At 37.6% G+C, this 18,791-nt stretch overlaps 1 protein-coding gene across 1 annotated transcript in view; it reads right to left on the reverse strand.

Annotated features, from left to right (window-relative positions):
• Window positions 1-18,791, reverse strand: part of LOC120540506 (aminopeptidase N-like) — a 94,830-nt gene that overhangs the window by 23,186 nt on the left and 52,853 nt on the right. Inside the window, 5 exon segments of the mRNA XM_039771347.1 lie at window positions 2,704-2,795; window positions 5,012-5,159; window positions 5,251-5,306; window positions 5,522-5,655; window positions 6,465-6,541. Of these exon segments, the coding sequence (XP_039627281.1) occupies window positions 2,704-2,795; window positions 5,012-5,159; window positions 5,251-5,306; window positions 5,522-5,655; window positions 6,465-6,541 (507 nt within the window).

Genomic DNA, 18,791 nt, shown 5'->3' on the forward strand with positions numbered 1-18,791 from the left:
TAAAATGTATTATTATTATTATTATTTATTATGGGTCATACAGACCCCCATAAGGATGCGCATAGAGTATTGACTCAATCTCATTTCATTTCAAGATATCTTGTCTGCACTGAGGAAGACATCGATATCGAGAGTAGTGAAGTGCTGCTAAGTGCATTATGTGAAAATTCATTACAGCTGTCTAAAAAGTCAACTCTTCAAAACTGAAAGCATACATTCTGAATACCGGTATTTGCTTTGGAAGCTGATAATGAATAAAGTTACCTGCTATATTGTTACATACAGTGTCATTGTGGTGCCGACACATACAGATGTTACATAGACTGCAAAATACAAATGTTGCACATCTGTGTTTGTGCCAGGAAAGATCATTTATCTTGCATATACGGTATATTGCAGTTACTGGTAACACCTTAGTTTTGGTATAGTGCAAAAAATGAGGCAGTGCAAAAGTATTTCTTTGGCCTTCATAACACTTATAAAACATCATTCATATTGACATGATGGTTAAATGACTTGTCAATATGAAGGGTTCACAGGCGTTATACTAAATATGTCACGTCAAGAGAAATGCGTCTCTCAGTTAAGCCACCTCAGACCACTCCAAAGAGAACTGGAATTAGTAGGCCACATTGCACTGATGAATAAACACTTTACTGATGCTTTGTAACTGTGAAGATGAAGACCCAAAGAAGCCTTTGTTACGGTCTTGTTACACAAGAGTAAATGAGGAATAGATGCATTTTGGCAATTCCTAAAGTGTTACAACAATTCACTCAGTTTAAACGCACTGGAGCAGCATATTATTATTTCACAAATGTAGTTTTTGCGTCTCTGCATCTTGCTTTACTGTTTCTCAGTAGAGCTACTCCAGTGGTCCTGGATGTGTATGTTAATTGGTGACGTTCAATGGGAGCACCCTGAGTCTGATGTGGGTGAAAATGTGCCCATCGATAAAGTAACACACAGTCCAGGGTGGGCTCTCGTCTTGCACCCAGTGCCGCTTGGATAGACTCCTGCACCCTGCGACCCTGAACTAGACAAATTGGGCTTGAAAATGGATGCATAGTTTGAGAAGTTTAGATTCTTGTAAACTTTACAAAGAAGGAGACACTTGTTTATGTTAAATGACATTAATGTTTGAATTTCAGCTGCTGCCATTTTTTCCTGGTGAAGAGTAACATTCATGTAGTCTAGTTTCTACAGTTACAATCAAAAGCATGTAGTACTAAATAAAATTAGATCAGAACACCCTTTTCTTGGAATTTCAGTGTTATGAATGTTTATAATTCATATCGAGTAGCCTGGTGGTGCCCTGTCACAGAGTGCAGAGACCAGACAGGGCATCGTGTGTGCACTCTGTGGATTGTAAGTAGGTATTCGAGCACATACCTAAAGATGTACTGGTGTGTGTGTGTGTGAGGTTAGTTTGACATTTTAATTGGCCATTAGTGAGTGGAAGTGTCTATATGAGTGTGTGTTTTCTGCATTCTGTCTTAAGTTTGGTTCCTGCTTTTTTGTACATGCTATTAGGCTGGGCTACAGGGTCAGATTAATAAAATATAAGTATGCACAAAAAGAGGCTTGAAATGAGAAGAACACTACAAAAGAAAACTTTATGGGACAACTTGCATATAATTATGGAAATTTTGACCCATGCATACGCAACGTTTTAGAGAAACTAGTAAGTTACAATTCTCTTGATCAAGCATTGAAATTCAGCCGAATCAGCTAAATAGTGGCATTGGCAGATGACTTGTTCATGCTATTGCACATAATGGCTGGCATGTTGGTAAGGTATCTAGCTGAACCTGCAGCTTATCGTATGGCCTGTACTATGGCCTGTTCATTGTAACAGCAATCATGTTATTGCGTGTGTCAGGTGAGAATGGCATTATGCCTTTCACGAATGCTATGCAGGGGGACCCAATGTCTGGACGCATTATGTAAGAAGCTGCTCTATCAGGTCTGCAGCACTGTGATTGCATATGCACGAGGTTGATCACGATAGTCCATATATGGATGGGTGGGTCATCATCAATTTCTTCCAGGTGAAGCCTGAAAACCAAAAGGACTGATTTAGAACATCTATGTTAGGTAGAATGCCCAGTAGGGGCTCGGTGGTCTTATCGCCTTGGAAACCCTGCAGATTTTGTTTTTTTCTCTCCAACCTAACTGGAGTATTATTTTTTGGTCATTTCAGTCCTCCTAGCCATTCAACCTTACCTTTTTCTTTGTTACATACTTTATAATATTATTGCCAAATATTGTTTGTTTATGTTTTATATTCACTTCCTTTATTTTCATTTTGTAAAGCACTTTGAGCTGCACTGGTTGTATGAAAACATGCTATATAAATAAATGTTGTTGTTGGTTAGCTAACGTTCTATCAAGAGTTGGTTCTTGTCTACTGCATTCATGCCAAGAAAGGCTTCAGCCCCGGGGGAACCGTGAATTTGGATTGAACTGATTTGAAAAGGGATAGAAGAATGGACGATCCATGTTATTTTAAACTTCATTCACTTCTATTGTTTTACGTTTTGTTTTGAGTGAACTTTTTTTTTTCCATTCCCATCAACCACTCCCCTATGTGCACAACTTAAAATAATCAAATGGCTACACTTGTGCTCTTTTTTAATAGTGGTCTTTTATAGGATATTCACACCCACTAAGTTCAGAACAACAGCTGCTCATGCTACTCACTGCTCAGTAAATTCCTCAGGTCTCTGTGTCCAGTTGAAAGTGAGGGATTGATAGAAGTTATACAATGGGTCCATCTGCTCTGTAAGATAAGCCTTCAAAAGTAAAAATAACAATATTAATCAATAATCAGATTAGAGCAGTTGACGAAATACAAGAAAAACAAAAGAGATAAAAGTACTAGAAGTGATAGCTAAGGGCGGTTTGTTTAATTTACAACTGGAGACAGCTGCTTGAACTGGATCATAATTCATGTTCTATTACTAACATTATAGATCTCAAATGAGAATGCATCTCCTGTGCCATGGTGGTCTTGTGAATGAAGCATTTTATTGTATTTATTTCAGGCATTACAAATGTAAGTCAGCACTGAATGAGAGCAACCAGCCTGATAGACACTGGAGTAGAAAAAGACATCATTAGTCAGGCTGTAGGCGCATCATTTCACGTATTAAACATGGCCAAAAAGACAGATGGGCGTTTGTAAAGAGAACATCTGATTACTTGAAAGCTAAAGATCTTAATCAATATGACAAATGTCTTGCTGTGTTTGAAGAGCCACAGCCTTTACTTTATATAATAGTGCAACAGTATCTGGAATGGGAGCAAATCCTTCAAAATGAAATATGAGTGTTCAGTAAAAGGATGGATGGATGGCTTTTCAGACGGCACATTCCTTCCATTTATTTTTTTCATGACTTAGTTCAATGCAGAGTCTTAAAGATGAATGCACTGAGTGAAAAGCAAGAACCAACCAGACCATGTCAGAGAACACGCATGTCCAAACCCATAATGAGTCAGTTTATTATCACCAGTTAACATTAACCACTACACATGTGGAGTCAGAGAGCAAATCCTCAGTTTAAAAATCGACAAAGACAGTGACCAGGTAACACCTACCCAATGCTCAATTCCCAGCATCCTCACTGCCGTGTCATCTCAGGCAGTACAGCAGCTAGGAAAGTAAGATGACACTCTAAGCATTCACTCAGCAAACACAGCATGTCTCTGCTGAGGGGTAAATTGCCAGTTATTGGTGGAATTGTGTTCCATCATTATGCCTAGTCCATGTCCATGAGTACTGTGTCATTATTAAAGACTGTAGGTTATTTATATAATTGTCAAATAATAACAAAGAATACACAACACTTGTTTTACCCTAATGGGGGCTCATCAGCTGTACACACCTTTGCTTCCCCTGTGGGGATCAAACTCTGGACGTCAGCACCTGAGATGCTGTGCTACAGTGGCTGGTGCACTTACTTGACAGAGTGAAGATCGGAGTATTAAAGCATGGTGGTTGTTTGCCGATTAGCCGACTAACCACAAGCGTTACCTGGTAGGTGACCACCCAAATCATCAGATTGCGTTCAGACCTACAGATACATATATATGTATCCTTAGGTCTGTGTTTCTATATATATATATATATATATACTGTATATATATTAATATTTGTATAATATGTATTATACATATTTATTTATTCGGTTGCTTACTTATCTACATTTGTGGACAAATAAATTTCTATCTATCTATCTATCTATCTATCTATCTATCTATCTATCTATCTATCTATCTAGATAGATTTAGATCTATAGATACTTTATTAATCCCAAGGGGAAATTCATATAATCCAGCAGCATCATACTGATACAAAAAAAAAATATTAAATTAAAGAGTAATAAAAATGCATGTAAAAACAGACAATAACTTATCTATCTAATAGTATTATGTATTTTTTTCAGATTTTTCCATTATGTATCTTCACAGATTTTTCCATTAATAGACATTTTTGGTGCGATTCCAATTTATATACAAAATCAGGCTATGATCTGCCTATCATTGATTGACTAATTCACCTAAGCCTCCTGAATTTTAGAATAAAAAATTTCCATGTGCCTGGAACCAAGGAGTTTCAGAATTTTAAAGTAAATTGAATTAATCTTTTTATGCTAAAGTAGTATGTATGCTGTATTAAATTCAGGTGGTAGGTAAATACTTAATGAACTGGTGAGCCATCAACAGTTGGTTCCAGTCTTAGATCCATTGCTGCAGAGATATGTGTCTGCCTTTGCTGTGATGCTAAACTTTAAGAGGCGCTGGATAGATAGACAGATAGATAGATAGACAGATAGATAGATAGATAGATAGATAGATAAGAAAAGATTGCTATATTGTGTATTCTTAGCACTCTCTAGTAAGCATACTCGTAGACTGTCACATTTCAATAGCTGGCTCTAACAAGCTTACATAAACAGACTTGTATGTCAATCTCTACTGAGACTAAACAGACAAACAGATAACTTACTTGCATCGGTCCATAAATCTCAGTTCGATCAAACATGAGGGAGAGATATTCAAAATTGTCCAGTGCTGCTTTCCAGGGCAGATATTCCGTTTCATTGACTAAGTATTTTGTACTGTTCAGGGCCAGTGTAATAGGCACTTTGCCAGCTCTTTAAATGAAACAACAAGTGTCTTGTTATCAGTTTTTTCTAATTTCAGTTCCAAATTTTTCTTGCCAATAAATGCACAAAATAAACTCACCTGGCAAGGTGAAACGAGTCATCAATTATCTGCGCTCTGTTAATTACTGGGATTACCTATTAACAAAGACAGAAGGTTATCATTGGAGCTGCAGTACTCTTATTAACACAATTTAAACACTATTGATGTTCTCAGCTTTCATGGAACATATGCTGCCGCCAGTGGGATTAACTGTCTTTATGGTAGACATTTATAAAACAATGTTTGCAGATTTCCAAGCAGAATGGCTAGCTGCCCTTAAAAGAAGATGTCATCCATTGAAGGTGCTCACCGAATGATTACTTTGCAGCTGCCCAAGGAGCTTTTGCCAGTTGCTCATGTCGTAATTCACCCTATAGTATCCAGTTACGTTTATGTTGGCCAGCACCCAGTCTGTTGTGTTAGATGTCATGTTTGAATAGATTTCTGAGGTTTTTGATAAAACAGCAAAAGAAGGAAAAACAGAAAAAAAAATGTTAAACAGTTTGCAAAGAGAGAAAAATGCATAAAACTACACACTAGATTTGTTCTGATTATACTACTGTTGGTCTAAAAGCAGAATATTAATAGGAAGTAGCTGAGCAGCATCTTAATAAACACTCATCTCTATAAAATACAGTAGGTTAAGAAAGTTGGACGTGTACATTTATTGTAGGTTCACTCTAAAATGCATTTTATTATTTTTGGTTGGCTTTTTTGGGAGTCCTTAGAAAAGCTGGAAAAATTAAGCAGATACCTCTTAAAAGTACTGCTGCAAAAAAGAGAGCCATTATCAGCGGTTATTTAATGAATGAGCATTTTGAGTTTTCATTTCCTTCTTTTTCCCAAAGCCTGGGGATCCCAAAGATTTATTAATTTTTTCTCTGTTGTTATCTGTACAATGCATAAATACTAACATATTGTATACCTTTTAATATTTACACTTTTTAAAAATTTAAACAATAATATCACTCTTGGGCTCCCTCCATTAATTTTCTAGACCTGCTTATACAATTCAGGTTTGGCAGATCCTACACATCATGAAGGGCTACGGCAGAAGCAAACCAGAATGGAGCTCCATTCCATCAGAGGGCACACGGTACACTTAGAATGAACTAAACTGAATTGAACTGAATATGATGTGGTGATGCGTTCAGCTGAAAGTCTTTCATTGTAATAATCTCTTTGCTGTGCAAATATGTCTGCTATTAAAGCAAGAAGAAAAGATGACAGTTAGCTGTACACTGTAGCCATACCTGTTGAGTTCCACAGCCACATCATGGACTCGGCATTTTCACTTTTAATCCATGTAATGGGAACAATCCACGTGTAGCTGAAAAACAAAAATCACAAAGTGTCACAGGTAATTCAGTGGCTTGCTGAGTGGAATTTTAAGGTGAAGTAAGGCCATATAAATGTGCTAGGTGCTAGAAAATGAAGGACTGGATGACTACATCAGGCTGGATGAGAAAAAAAAAAATAGAAATAATTAACATCTGTGGAAGAATAATTTTAGGGTAACATATTTTTCATCGGGGCGGCACGGTGGCGCAGTGGTAGTGCTGCTGCCTCACAGTTAGGAGACCCGGGTTCGCTTCCCGGGTCCTCCCTGCGTGGAGTTGCATGTTCTCCCGTGTCTGCGTGGGTTTCCTCCGGGCGCTCCGGTTTCCTCCCACAATCCAAAGACATGCAGGTTAGGTGGATTGGCGATTCTAAATTGGCCCTAGTGTGTGCTTGGTGTATTTGTGTGTGTCCTGCGGTGGGTTGGCACCCTGCCCAGGATTGGTTCCTGCCTTGTGCCCTGTGTTGGCTGGGATTGGCTCCAGCAGACCCCCGTGACCCTATTCAGATTCAGCGGGTTAGACAATGGATGGATATTTTTCATCTTAAATAAATGGCATAAAGAGTTAATAAATGTCAGAAACCTTTGCAGGGATACCAGGAGACCAGATAAAGGTCATGTGAACAACAAAATGTACTGAAAGATGACTAAGAAATCAGCAGATGTCCTGTAAATAACCAGAATAGATCATTGTTATATGCACAGAAATTTCAAGGATGGTGGTGCAACTCAAAGGTAAAAGAAGGACCAGAATATAATATGACTTTAATTTTATATAAATCATTTGGGTGTAAACCAATGAACCAACCAGAGTAAAATGTTTTGCCGAGGACTAATTAAAAGTTACAATGAAAAGCTTTTCTCCTGCATGATGGCTGATTTGTCCTGTTAGAGGATGTTTCTTTCTTTAACTAGGGGGCTTTGCCCCTGCTCGCTTCGCCTCACCAACTCCCCCGGCCTACACTATGAGCCAACCACTTTGCATCTCTGCCGCTCACGTATCTGGATTTCACTTTCACCAGACAGCAAAACTTTTAATTCTCGCAGATACGCCTATTCATTGGGAAGAAACACTACTTTTCCCTGATGGAAACATGAATTAGACGATCTATAAGTCTCTGACTTAAAGTTTAAATCCGAACAGCATTTTCGCTATTCAGTTATTTCACCAAGTAATAATTTTCGTTTGATTGTGCTAAGGCGATCTTTACTATAATTTTTTTGAGTCTTTCAAATTTTAGTACTTTCATTATCTCTAACCTGCTCTGCATGTGTATCACGCCAACGCTTTTGAATTTTTTACGATGTTCTACTTTGTCATCAACTCTTTGTTTTTCATTTCTGGTTAAATCTCTTGGCACAAAGTCTTGTCTCGCGGGACGTGAAAGTGTCTCTCTGAGAAAGTCACGTCTCGTCCCAGGATTTTTTTTATTATAATAGAGAGATAAGATCTTAAATTTCTACCACACATCTAACTGAAATAAACACAAAAAGCCATGCATATGTCATTTTAATGGACAATAAGGAGGCACTGCCAGTGAGGTAGATGAACAGCTAGTGTGAAATTACCAACTCTGAAAATGGCTATCGACTTGTATTTATTATAAAGGTCTTTATGTCGAAAACTCTACATTTAGGAAACATGGCCACTAGGCACCATAAAAATGACAAGAGAATATGCCAAGGGAAGTGCAGCAAAACTACAGAAAGTAGAAAGGCCAGCCTCAGGAAAATCTCGTTAGTGCAGAAGAAAGGCCATCAAGCAGAAGATCTTAGCGTTATTTTGAAGGTTTGCACAGGTTAAAGAGAATGGCTGTTGTACGTCGCAGTGTCCAAGGGTGCTAAAAGGTGGTGTGCTTCGAATGTAGGATATTATAAATCAGGTAATTAGAGGCTTTTCTTTATGAATTGTTCTTCAGTCATTTTGGTGCCAATACCAAGAATATCAAATATGCTTTTAGTATTACCACAATATGGGAAGGAAATGCTTCTGTGCATCAATCCAAGGTGATTTGGGGCATACAATATGTATATTTCAACCTGAGAATATTGCTCTCACTACCCAAAAACATAATGCAGATGCAACATACCTAACCCTGAAAATAATTACAAATTATAATCAGAAAAAGCAAACTTAGCTGCAGCCTGGAAAGCTGATTGCATGTACTGCAGTCTAAAGGACTTGGTGCCAGTGACAAACGTATTGTGATAAAGGCAATTTGTGAAGACAAACATATTTGAAAGTAGCAGGAGATAACAGAGAGGGAGAGATAACTGAATAGGGAGTGGCAGCAAAAATGAAAGTCATGGGGACAACAAGGAAAGGATATAAAAAGTAGTCAGTGCTGACATCACGTCGTTAACATGAAGCTGTTTATTATTTTCTGATGTGATTTACTGACAGCCTTGATTTAAATAGCATGTTCTTTTCAAATGAAACAGTCCTCCAAAATTATACTCTCAACTCAACAATGTTTGCAGTTTTTTTTCTCATTTACTTCCATTTTCTACCCTTAAAGACAGCTGAGGATTTAACAGATTGAGCTGGTCAGATCTAACTTCTGTAATCTCACAATAGTCGTCAGCTCATCTCTGGCTGCTCCAAGGTGTTCCCAGGCCATTTGAGTGTTATTTTCCCTACAGGCCTGGAGTCCATTCCCAAAGTACCATAACCAATATACTGCATCTTCCATTGGAGGTGTCCTAGGGGGGACCCTGACTAGATGCCCAAGCTAAATGGCCCAATCTTCTCCTCCAGAGGAGTAATGTGTCTAATCGGAGGCGTGCCTAGGATTGTAAAATTCAGAGATAGGTGTCTGCACTTTATGAAACTGCACTGTTATTATTCCTGAACAGTATGGTACTCTTTACTGTCAGTAAATTTGTTTAATTTGTTATGTACATATTTTTACAATTTGAAAAAAGCCCAAACATTTCTATCTGGTTTTAGCAGGCACCTCTTACCACCTTAGTTCATGAAAAAAGACAAATAATTTCCTCTTGGGGACAAATAAGCTACTATCTATCTATCTATCTATCTATCTATCTATCTATCTATCTATCTATCTATCTATCTATCTATCTATCTATCTATCTATCTACCATACTAACATTAATATTTATCTATCTATCTATCTATCTATCTATCTATCTATCTATCTATCTATCTATCTATCTATCTATCTATCTATCTATCTATCTATCTATCTATTTTAGGTTAAACACTGTTTTTCTTAATCACTTGGTCACACATTACAGAGATGTTTATTTTTGCTTATCCAGTTTATTTTAGTTTTAACAGTTTAGTTTCAAGTTTTCACATGGCTTATTCTAACCTGTTTAAATAATAATCAGACCTAAAATATTTCAGAATATATTACTTTGTGCACTTGGAGGGTAGGGGAATTGCATCTGACTACATTATTCTGTAATATTGGATAAATGCTCAAAAATAAATCATCACAAGAAAACATTAGTGGATGAAACTTACTGCAGAAAATAGGTAGACAAAAATGAATATAAAAACCAAATACCCAAACACAGTAAAGGAGGTGGAACATTATAATTACATGCTTACTCCTGTCTTTTTAACTTACAGAGGCCAAGCAGACAAAGCATCAGGCTCACTGAAGTTAGATTTCCTTTTCTAAACCTTTCTAAATGGAGCCTTTGGAACAAGAGGGACACCAGATTTGTAAACAGAGGGATGCCAATGCCAGCAACAGAGTACCATACCCAAACGTCAATTAATCTTATTTTTAATTCACCTTAAGCCCTAAGGTGGCCTTTGAAACGGTATGTTCAATTCTAGCCTTGCATTTCCCTTACAACATTAATTAGTCCTTGATAGTTTTCAGACTAAAATCGGTTTCCTTCTGATTTCAGACACGAGAAATAATTTATTTAGTTAACTAATATAAACTTCTCAAATCCATTATGTTAAATTCTGGGATTCAGGGTGGCCTAGGCCTGTTCCTGGAGAACTGGGTGCAAGGTAGGAACCAGCTCTGGGCAGAATGCACTGCCAGTCCACGACAGGGCCAATTTCCAAACCTTCAGTCTCCCTCACACAGGGCCAGTTTAGAATTGCCGGTGGGTTAAATGATGTTCAATATCTTCCCTTTCATACTCTTGCTAAATAATACATACTTTCTCCTTTCTTGCCCTACATTTCCAAGTAAGCTGTCTTTTGGTTTGCTTTTACTTAGCTAAGTTTTGATCAGGAGACCACGCATTCCAGCTACATACAGTATGGACGTCACATTGCACAAGGCATTACAGCAGTATGGCTCTCAACACCTCAAATGTGTAAGTGTAAAAATTCAAAACAGAAAAAATAATAAACACACAAAAAAGGGCAAAGGAAAATAATCAAAAGTATACAAATGTGCCAAGTGATCCCTTGATACCTACCTCTGTCTCCTTGATTAACAATTGAGAATTAACCAAGTTAGAAAATGTGTGCATGCAGTGACATTCAGGAAGATTCGGACTTAGTTAACTAATATGAAAGTTAGTGCATTTTACATTTTTTTTAGTTACTTTTTTTTAGCATTTTTTAGTTATTTCATCGAAGAGCCAGTTATCACATTTTGGTTTCTAAAACTCATATTCTAAAATAACAGTGATAATAGAATGTAATTACAAGCAGTACTTTCCTACATTAAATATCTGGTTTTTAACAGCACCTTATAGTGTCACAAAAATGGAGCACAAATCAGCCGGGGCAGCTCTTCCTTGTATGGACCAGGGGAGCAAGCCTGGTCAGGACAGTACCTCCCCCGGAAAGCTAGATGGCAACCCCCCAGGGTAGCAGTGGTGCCTAGAACTCCTGCAGGGCTTCATGGGAGTTGGAGTTTGGTGCAGCCCTGTTGGGATCCGTGGGCACCGCCATGGGGTGCTATAGCTACTGCTGAGCCCTACAGAGCAGCTCTTCTGCCACACCCGGAAGTGCTGCCGGAAATAGGGCATCAAGCACATGGAGCAATTACGGATCTATACTAATAAAAGGCAAAGCCCTCACTCACTCACTCACTCACTCACTGACTCACTGACTCACTCACTGACTCATCACTAATTCTCCAACTTCCCGTGTGGGTAGAAGGCTGAAATTTGGCAGGCTTATTCCTTACAGCTTACTTACAAAAGTTGGGCAGGTTTCATTGCGAAATTCTACGCGTAAGGGTCATAACTGGAACCTATTTTTCTACATATAATGTAATGGAGTTGAGTTGGAGATGGCGTGGGGGAGTTTCGTGTGACATCATCACGCCTCCTACGTAAGTACGTAGAGAACAAGGAAGAACTCCAAACAGCGATTGAGAAGGCAGAAAAACATTATGAAGCAAATGATGCATACAAGCATATTCATAAGTACAGCTACTGCGGAAACAAAGCATGGCGTGAACCTTAAGTTTATATTAAATTAAGTTCATAGACAGGCTGCCACTAGCGTTTGTAATTTAGTGCCTGCCCATATAAGGCCGTCCATCAGCGGCAATCCAATACAAACACTGCCGGTAAATATTCACGGGTGAAGGACTGTGCTTATGCAGAGGAAGATGAGATGGTCAGGGTGGTGTTTGGCACAAACTCATTGAAACTGCGAGAGAAACTTTTAAGTGCGGGTCTTAGCTGACATTACGAGATGGCACCAGCACAGCTGGGAACCTTCGATGCAAGAACACCAAGCGGCTCACGTGAACTGACGCAGTGCACAGACAAAAAGCAACAGTTCCAAAGAGTGCTGAACAAAAACCGAATTACACAATTGAGAAGGCAGCAAAAAAATATGAAGCGTCTGATACATAGAATCATATTCATAAGTGCAGCTACTGCGGAAACAAAGCACACGGTGGAAAAAGTGAATGTCCCGCTAAAGGAAGACAGTGTAAAAAAACCCGTGCATGCAGTTTGTCACATCTCAGATAAAGAGGAAGGCGAGCTGTTTATTGATGCAGTAAGAAACTAATCGATGAATGAAACCTCTTATCTTTACAACGATTGACAAACACGGAATGTAACTTGAACACAACACATCACAAATACGACCTGATTGAAACAAATAATGATAATCAAATCCTTGATGACAGCAACATTCAATAACACTCACAAAACAATTACTGTATATTGACAATCATGTTACGTTATTTTTAAAATGTTCCCTTTTCATAACTTCTACTTCTCCACTGCGATACGCGGGTATATATATAAATGTATATATATAACCCGATCTACAGTACATACTTTAGCATAGACAAGCCACACGCTGTGGCAATTGTAGAGTCTTAAGCCTCTAATGCCGACATTCGAGGTTCGATTCGAGAGGGATGCACTACTGAGTATGTGCAGCGCTACCGATTCATTTTACCTTCGCATCTCCTTGGTTTGGGACGTATGAAAAAATATTCGGTTAACGCAGAATCATGTTACGTTATTTTTAAAATGTTTACCTTTATTAGCACAGCTGAGAAGCTTCGATGCATGTACTCCATAACGCGTTAAAAATAGCGCATTTAATCACACTTTCAATTCCAAGCAAACGGGAACTTTTGTCAATGCATGATTTCCTGGTACATCCATTACACTGATGCACACATCACAGCTACAAAAATGTTAGAGTCGGAATAAAGCGCGTTCCTCGACTGATCATTTCGACTACCAGCGAAGCCTTGATAAAAGCATGGTTTTGTGCACACTGAAAAGCAAGCAAAATTAGATGCATTACAGAAAGCGGACTTTGTGGCTCTTACTGGGGATCATTGGACTTCCGTGACCGTTAGTAATTCTAAATACATCTAATTACAAAATGTTCAATGATCACACTGTTTTAGCCTAATGTACAAAATAATTTTGGCTAATGTTACTCAGAGTTTAAAGATTAAGTTGGTCAAATTACCTTTTATGTTTCTGACTTATTTTTTAAGAAGAAAAACTGCACTTTATGTTGAAATTTTGGTTATTATTATTTAAAGACAATACTATTCTGAAAATGTACTTAAAGTACTTAAACTACCACTTTATTTTTAAGTCTGCCCAATTTTAACCAGGGATGATATTTTTGTTTCTGTTTTGAATTCAAATGCAGTTTAAAGGCTTTTTTTCAGAAATTAAAACAGCTTCAGTTTACAATATTCATGTCCATGTCTATTATTTGATTCTGTAAGCCCACTAAAACACTTTTAAATTAAAAAAAAACATTTGCGATTTGGGGCAAATTTACGTGTCGATTACATACGATTAATCAAGATTAATTCTTACACAGCCTCTAATTAATTGGATTAATTTTTTAATCGAGTCCCACCTAATATATATATATATGTGGATATATATATGTAGATTTGTATATATATGTGTATATACAGTATATATGTAGATATGTATATGTGTATATACAGTATGTATATATATATGTGTATATATGTATGTGTGTATATGTATATATATATAACTGTATATATATATATATATATATATATATATATATATATATATATATATATATATATATATATATACAGTGGTGTGAAAAACTATTTGCCCCTTCCTGATTTCTTATTCTTTTGCATGTTTGTCACACAAAATGTTTCTGATCATCAAACACATTTAACCATTAGTCAAATATAACACAAGTAAACACAAAATGCAGTTTTTAAATGATGGTTTTATTATTTAGGAGAAAAAATCCAAACCTACATGGCCCTGTGTGAAAAAGTAATTGCCCCCTGAACCTAATAACTGATTGGGCCACCCTTAGCAGCAATAACTGCAATCAAGCGTTTGCGATAACTTGCAATGAGTCTTTTATAGCTCTGGAGGAATTTTGGCCCACTCATCTTTGCAGAATTGTTGTAATTCAGCTTTATTTGAGGGTTTTCTAGCATAAACCGCCTTTTTAAGGTCATGCCATAGCATCTCAATTGGATTCAGGTCAGGACTTTGACTAGGCCACTCCAAAGTCTTCATTTTGTTTTCTTCAGCCATTCAGAGGTGGATTTGCTGGTGTGTTTTGGGTCATTGTCCTGTTGCAGCACCCAAGATCTCTTCAGCTTAAGTTGACGAAAAGATGGCCGGACATTCTCCTTCAGGATTTTTTGGTAGACAGTAGAATTCATGGTTCCATCTATCACAGCAAGCCTTCCAGGTCCTGAAGCAGCAAAACAACCCCAGACCATCACACTACAACCACCATATTTTACTGTTGGTATGATGTTCTTTTCTGAAATGCTGTGTACCTTTTACGCCAGATGTAACGGGACATTTGCCTTCCAAAAAGTTCAACTTTTGTCTCATTAGTCCACAAGGTATTTTCCCAAAGTCTTGGCAATCATTGAGATGTTTCTTAGCCAAATCGAGACGAGCCCTAATGTTCTTTTTGCTTAACAGTGGTTTGCGTCTTGGAAATCTACCATGCAGGCCGTTTTTGCCCAGTCTCTTTCTTATGGTGGAGTTGTGAACACTGACCTTAATTGAGGCAAGTGAGGCCTGCAGTTCTTTAGACGTTGTCCTGGGGTCTTTTGTGACCTCTCAGATGAGTCGTCTCTGCGCTCTTGGGGTAATTTTGGTCGGCCGGCCACTCCTGGGAAGGTTCACCACTGTTCCATGTTTTTGCCATTTGTGGATAATGGCTCTCACTGTGGTTCGCTGGAGTCCCAAAGCTTTAGAAATGGCTTTATAACCTTTACCAGACTGATAGATCTCAATTACTTCTGTTCTCATTTGTTCCTGAATTTCTTTGGATCTTGGCATGATGTCTAGCTTTTCAGGTGCTTTTGGTCTACTTCCCTGTGTCGGGCAGCTCCTATTTAAGTGATTTCTTGATTGAAACAGGTGTGGCAGTAATCAGGCCTGGGGGTGGCTACGGAAATTGAACTCAGGTGTGATACACCACAGTTAGATTATTTTTAACAAGGGGCAATTACTTTTTCACACAGGGCCATGTAGGTTTGGATTTTTTCTCCCTAAATAATAAAACCATCATTTAAAACTGCATTTTGTGTTTACTTGTGTTATATTTGACTAATGGTTAAATGTGTTTGATGATCAGAAATATTTTGTGTGACAAACATGCAAAAGAATAAGAAATCAGGAAGGGGCAAATAGTTTTTCACACCACTGTATATGCCAGCAACACTCATGACAATGACAAAACAATTACATTGTCAATCATGTTACGTTATTATTAAAATGTTTCCTTTTCTTTTTACTTCTCCGCTGCCAATCACAGGTATTTTGCTATATATATATATATACATATATATACAGATATATATAAATATATATATATATAAATAGATAGATATGACAACAACACTCATATCAATAACAAAACAATTACATTAACAATCATCTTACGTTATTTTTAAAATGTTTGCTTTTCTTTTTCATAACTTCTTTAACACACTACTTCTCCACTCCGAAGCGCGGGTATTCTGCTAGTGTCTTATAAAAGGAGCCAGCAAAAGTAGCAATGCAGAGAATTCACTCAAACTCCATATGCACAAAGCATAGAATTATACAACTCAAAATTACATATCGAGCACATCTGTCTCGACTAAAACTCTCCAAAATGTTTCCAGGGCATGATCCAACCTGCGAACGTTGCAACCAAGTCCCAGCCTCACTGGGTCACATGTTTTGGGCCTGCACCAAATTAACATTATTCTTGACAAACATTTTTAATTACCTTTCAGACAGCCTTGGACTCACAATCCCTCCTAACCCATTAACAGCTGTGTTTGGTGTTCTTCCAGAGGGGCTTAAAGTGGAGAAGGACAAACAAACTGTGATTGCATTCACTAAACTGTTGGCACGCAGACTCATTCTGATAAACTGGAAGAACCCAAACTCTCCACTTTTAAGTCAGTGAGAAACCGATGTGTTATACTATTTGAAATTGGAAAAAATCAAATACTCAGTTAGAGGATCTGTACAGACTTTTTTCAAAACATGGCAGGATCTAATCAGTAATATTTTAAAATAAGTTCATAAAGCACAGAGAATTTATTAATTTAGGTATGTTTACAAGCCTTAAATTTAACGCCGTTTGGCTTGCTCTCTCTCTCAGGGGTGGGGATCGATCTGTTCTTAACTCTATTTTTCTTTTTGTAAAAACTTGATTGCTTTGTATGGATTGTAATAAAGTTAATAAATAAATAAATAAATAAATAAAAATAATAAAAAAAAGGAGCCAGCAGCCACTACTCAGGGAGCCAGAGTTGGGAGGAGGAAGATGAAGCTTGCCAGAGGGAGAATTTGGGAGAAATAAAGAGAAAAGGAGAAAGAAAAGTATTGTGTTGTTCTTGGGACTGTGTGTTATACATGTGGGGAATAGGGAAGGCGTTTCCCAAAAGACAAAAAGAAAATAAAAACCTCTTGAGTGCATTAACCTGTGTCCTATGCCTGTCTCTGTCAGGGATGGCCTTTACAAGGCTTATGGTGGCACAACAGCTTTCATACGCAGAAGATTCCATTTCAAATGACATCGATTGATGTGCTGTTAATAGTTGTGGAAGGTATGTGACTAAGTGTAGTTTTGCTTTTTTTTAACAATATTTAATAATATTTCTTAACCTTATTAATACCATTGCACGTTAACTTATACTGCATCAACAATAACGAGAAATTACCAAAAGAAAAATAACTATAAAAAGAAAATAAACAATGCTGGCATAAAATTTTAATCAATATTACTCCATGAAAGAAAAGCACCTGAATTAAGCTCCCCATCTAGATATTAATATTAGTTTAAATACTAAGAACTTGGAAAATAACTGATTTATTGTATAATAGGAATACCAAAGGTGACGCTTAACAGCCTCAAAAAAAAAAACAGAAGGAAAAGCAACTGTTCAGGCCGTAACCGCAGCTTTTCGTCAAGCTTTATACCACTTAGTGACTCAAGCTCTGCCCATCCTTGCTATTTGTGGCATAATCAGCCTCTTCACACACTGTACAAACTGCTAAATGCAGTGCGGACCTTGTTATAGGCCCGAGGGCTGTGCTTTTTCTGCCTGTATATAAACTGCAGTTCCCTCTCTATTCCCATGCTAATATTTTATCACTATGGGGAGCTACATCTTTATATGCACCTTTTAGCTGCAGGTCGATAACATTCTTTATTTAAAATAGTAATATGTAGACAACGCAGTGGTGAGGAAGTTGATGCTGCTGTACTATATATACTGTTTGTTCAGTATATGCTTATTGAGCATTTATTCTTTTTCATTCATTTCCAGATAAGTGACGTTTTCGCAGGGTGCATTTCTCTACAAGTGGCTTGAGCAAGCGCCTCCTCCGGGGTTTTGACTAAGTGGTGATCCAAACAGCTGTTAGACAAGTAAAAGTGGAAAATCTACAAAATATACAAGTTGAAGTATCCATTGTCAAGTTAAAATTGAAACATTAAACTAATTATTAATTGAAGTCATATAGAATTTTTCTCTGGTTTAAGACAAATCAGCTTGCAAATTCTCCAGTGCTTTTCAGTGGAAGATTTTCTAAATTTCAAACCTTTGTACAGCACAATATGTTCAAGATATATTAAGAAAGATTGAACTGTGTTGACAAATTTCTTTAAAGATTAAGTGTGCCAGATTCTGACATATTTGGTCTATATGAGGCTGAAATGTTTCATGTGGTCAGACAGACAGACAAATACGGTTATCACAATAGGTACTTTGTGCATTATGTGAGAATAAAAGCCGTACAAAAAGTGCATCAAGCTGAAAAGTTACCAACCCGTGATGGAATGCAGTATGTAAAAGCTCTGGGCTCTGGCAGCATGGGCACATTTAAAAGGAAGAATGCAGGACATGCTGTCACTCTCAGAATACAAAGATGGCCTGTGTGAACATAAATACTAATATCTCGAAACTGCAGGCCCCAACCAGTCTAAACCCAGCACTTGTTAGGCACATGGAGATGATTCTGTCAAGCAGGACTGAGATAACAAAGAATGCGAAGAGATAAAAATGCAGCATCAACATTTATGAGGGGGTCATTAGTGATACAAACACCTGCTATTAAAGTGTTGAGGTGGGGTTGGAAATCAGATTAAAAAACTGGGTGTTATTGAAATATAACACTGACTAATAGGAAAAGAATTCTTTAAATATAAAAACTAGATAAGGGTTGTAAAAGAGGCAGAAGAATTGGGGCAATGGTTGACTTAGTCATATGCAGAAAGCTCTCACAAGCCTGCTGCACAGGAGGAACTGAGCAACAGCAAGTCCAGGATGGG

The sequence above is a fragment of the Polypterus senegalus genome, chromosome 12, assembly GCF_016835505.1.
Source record: "Polypterus senegalus isolate Bchr_013 chromosome 12, ASM1683550v1, whole genome shotgun sequence".
In the NCBI taxonomy this organism is placed as follows: Eukaryota; Metazoa; Chordata; class Cladistia; order Polypteriformes; family Polypteridae; genus Polypterus; species Polypterus senegalus.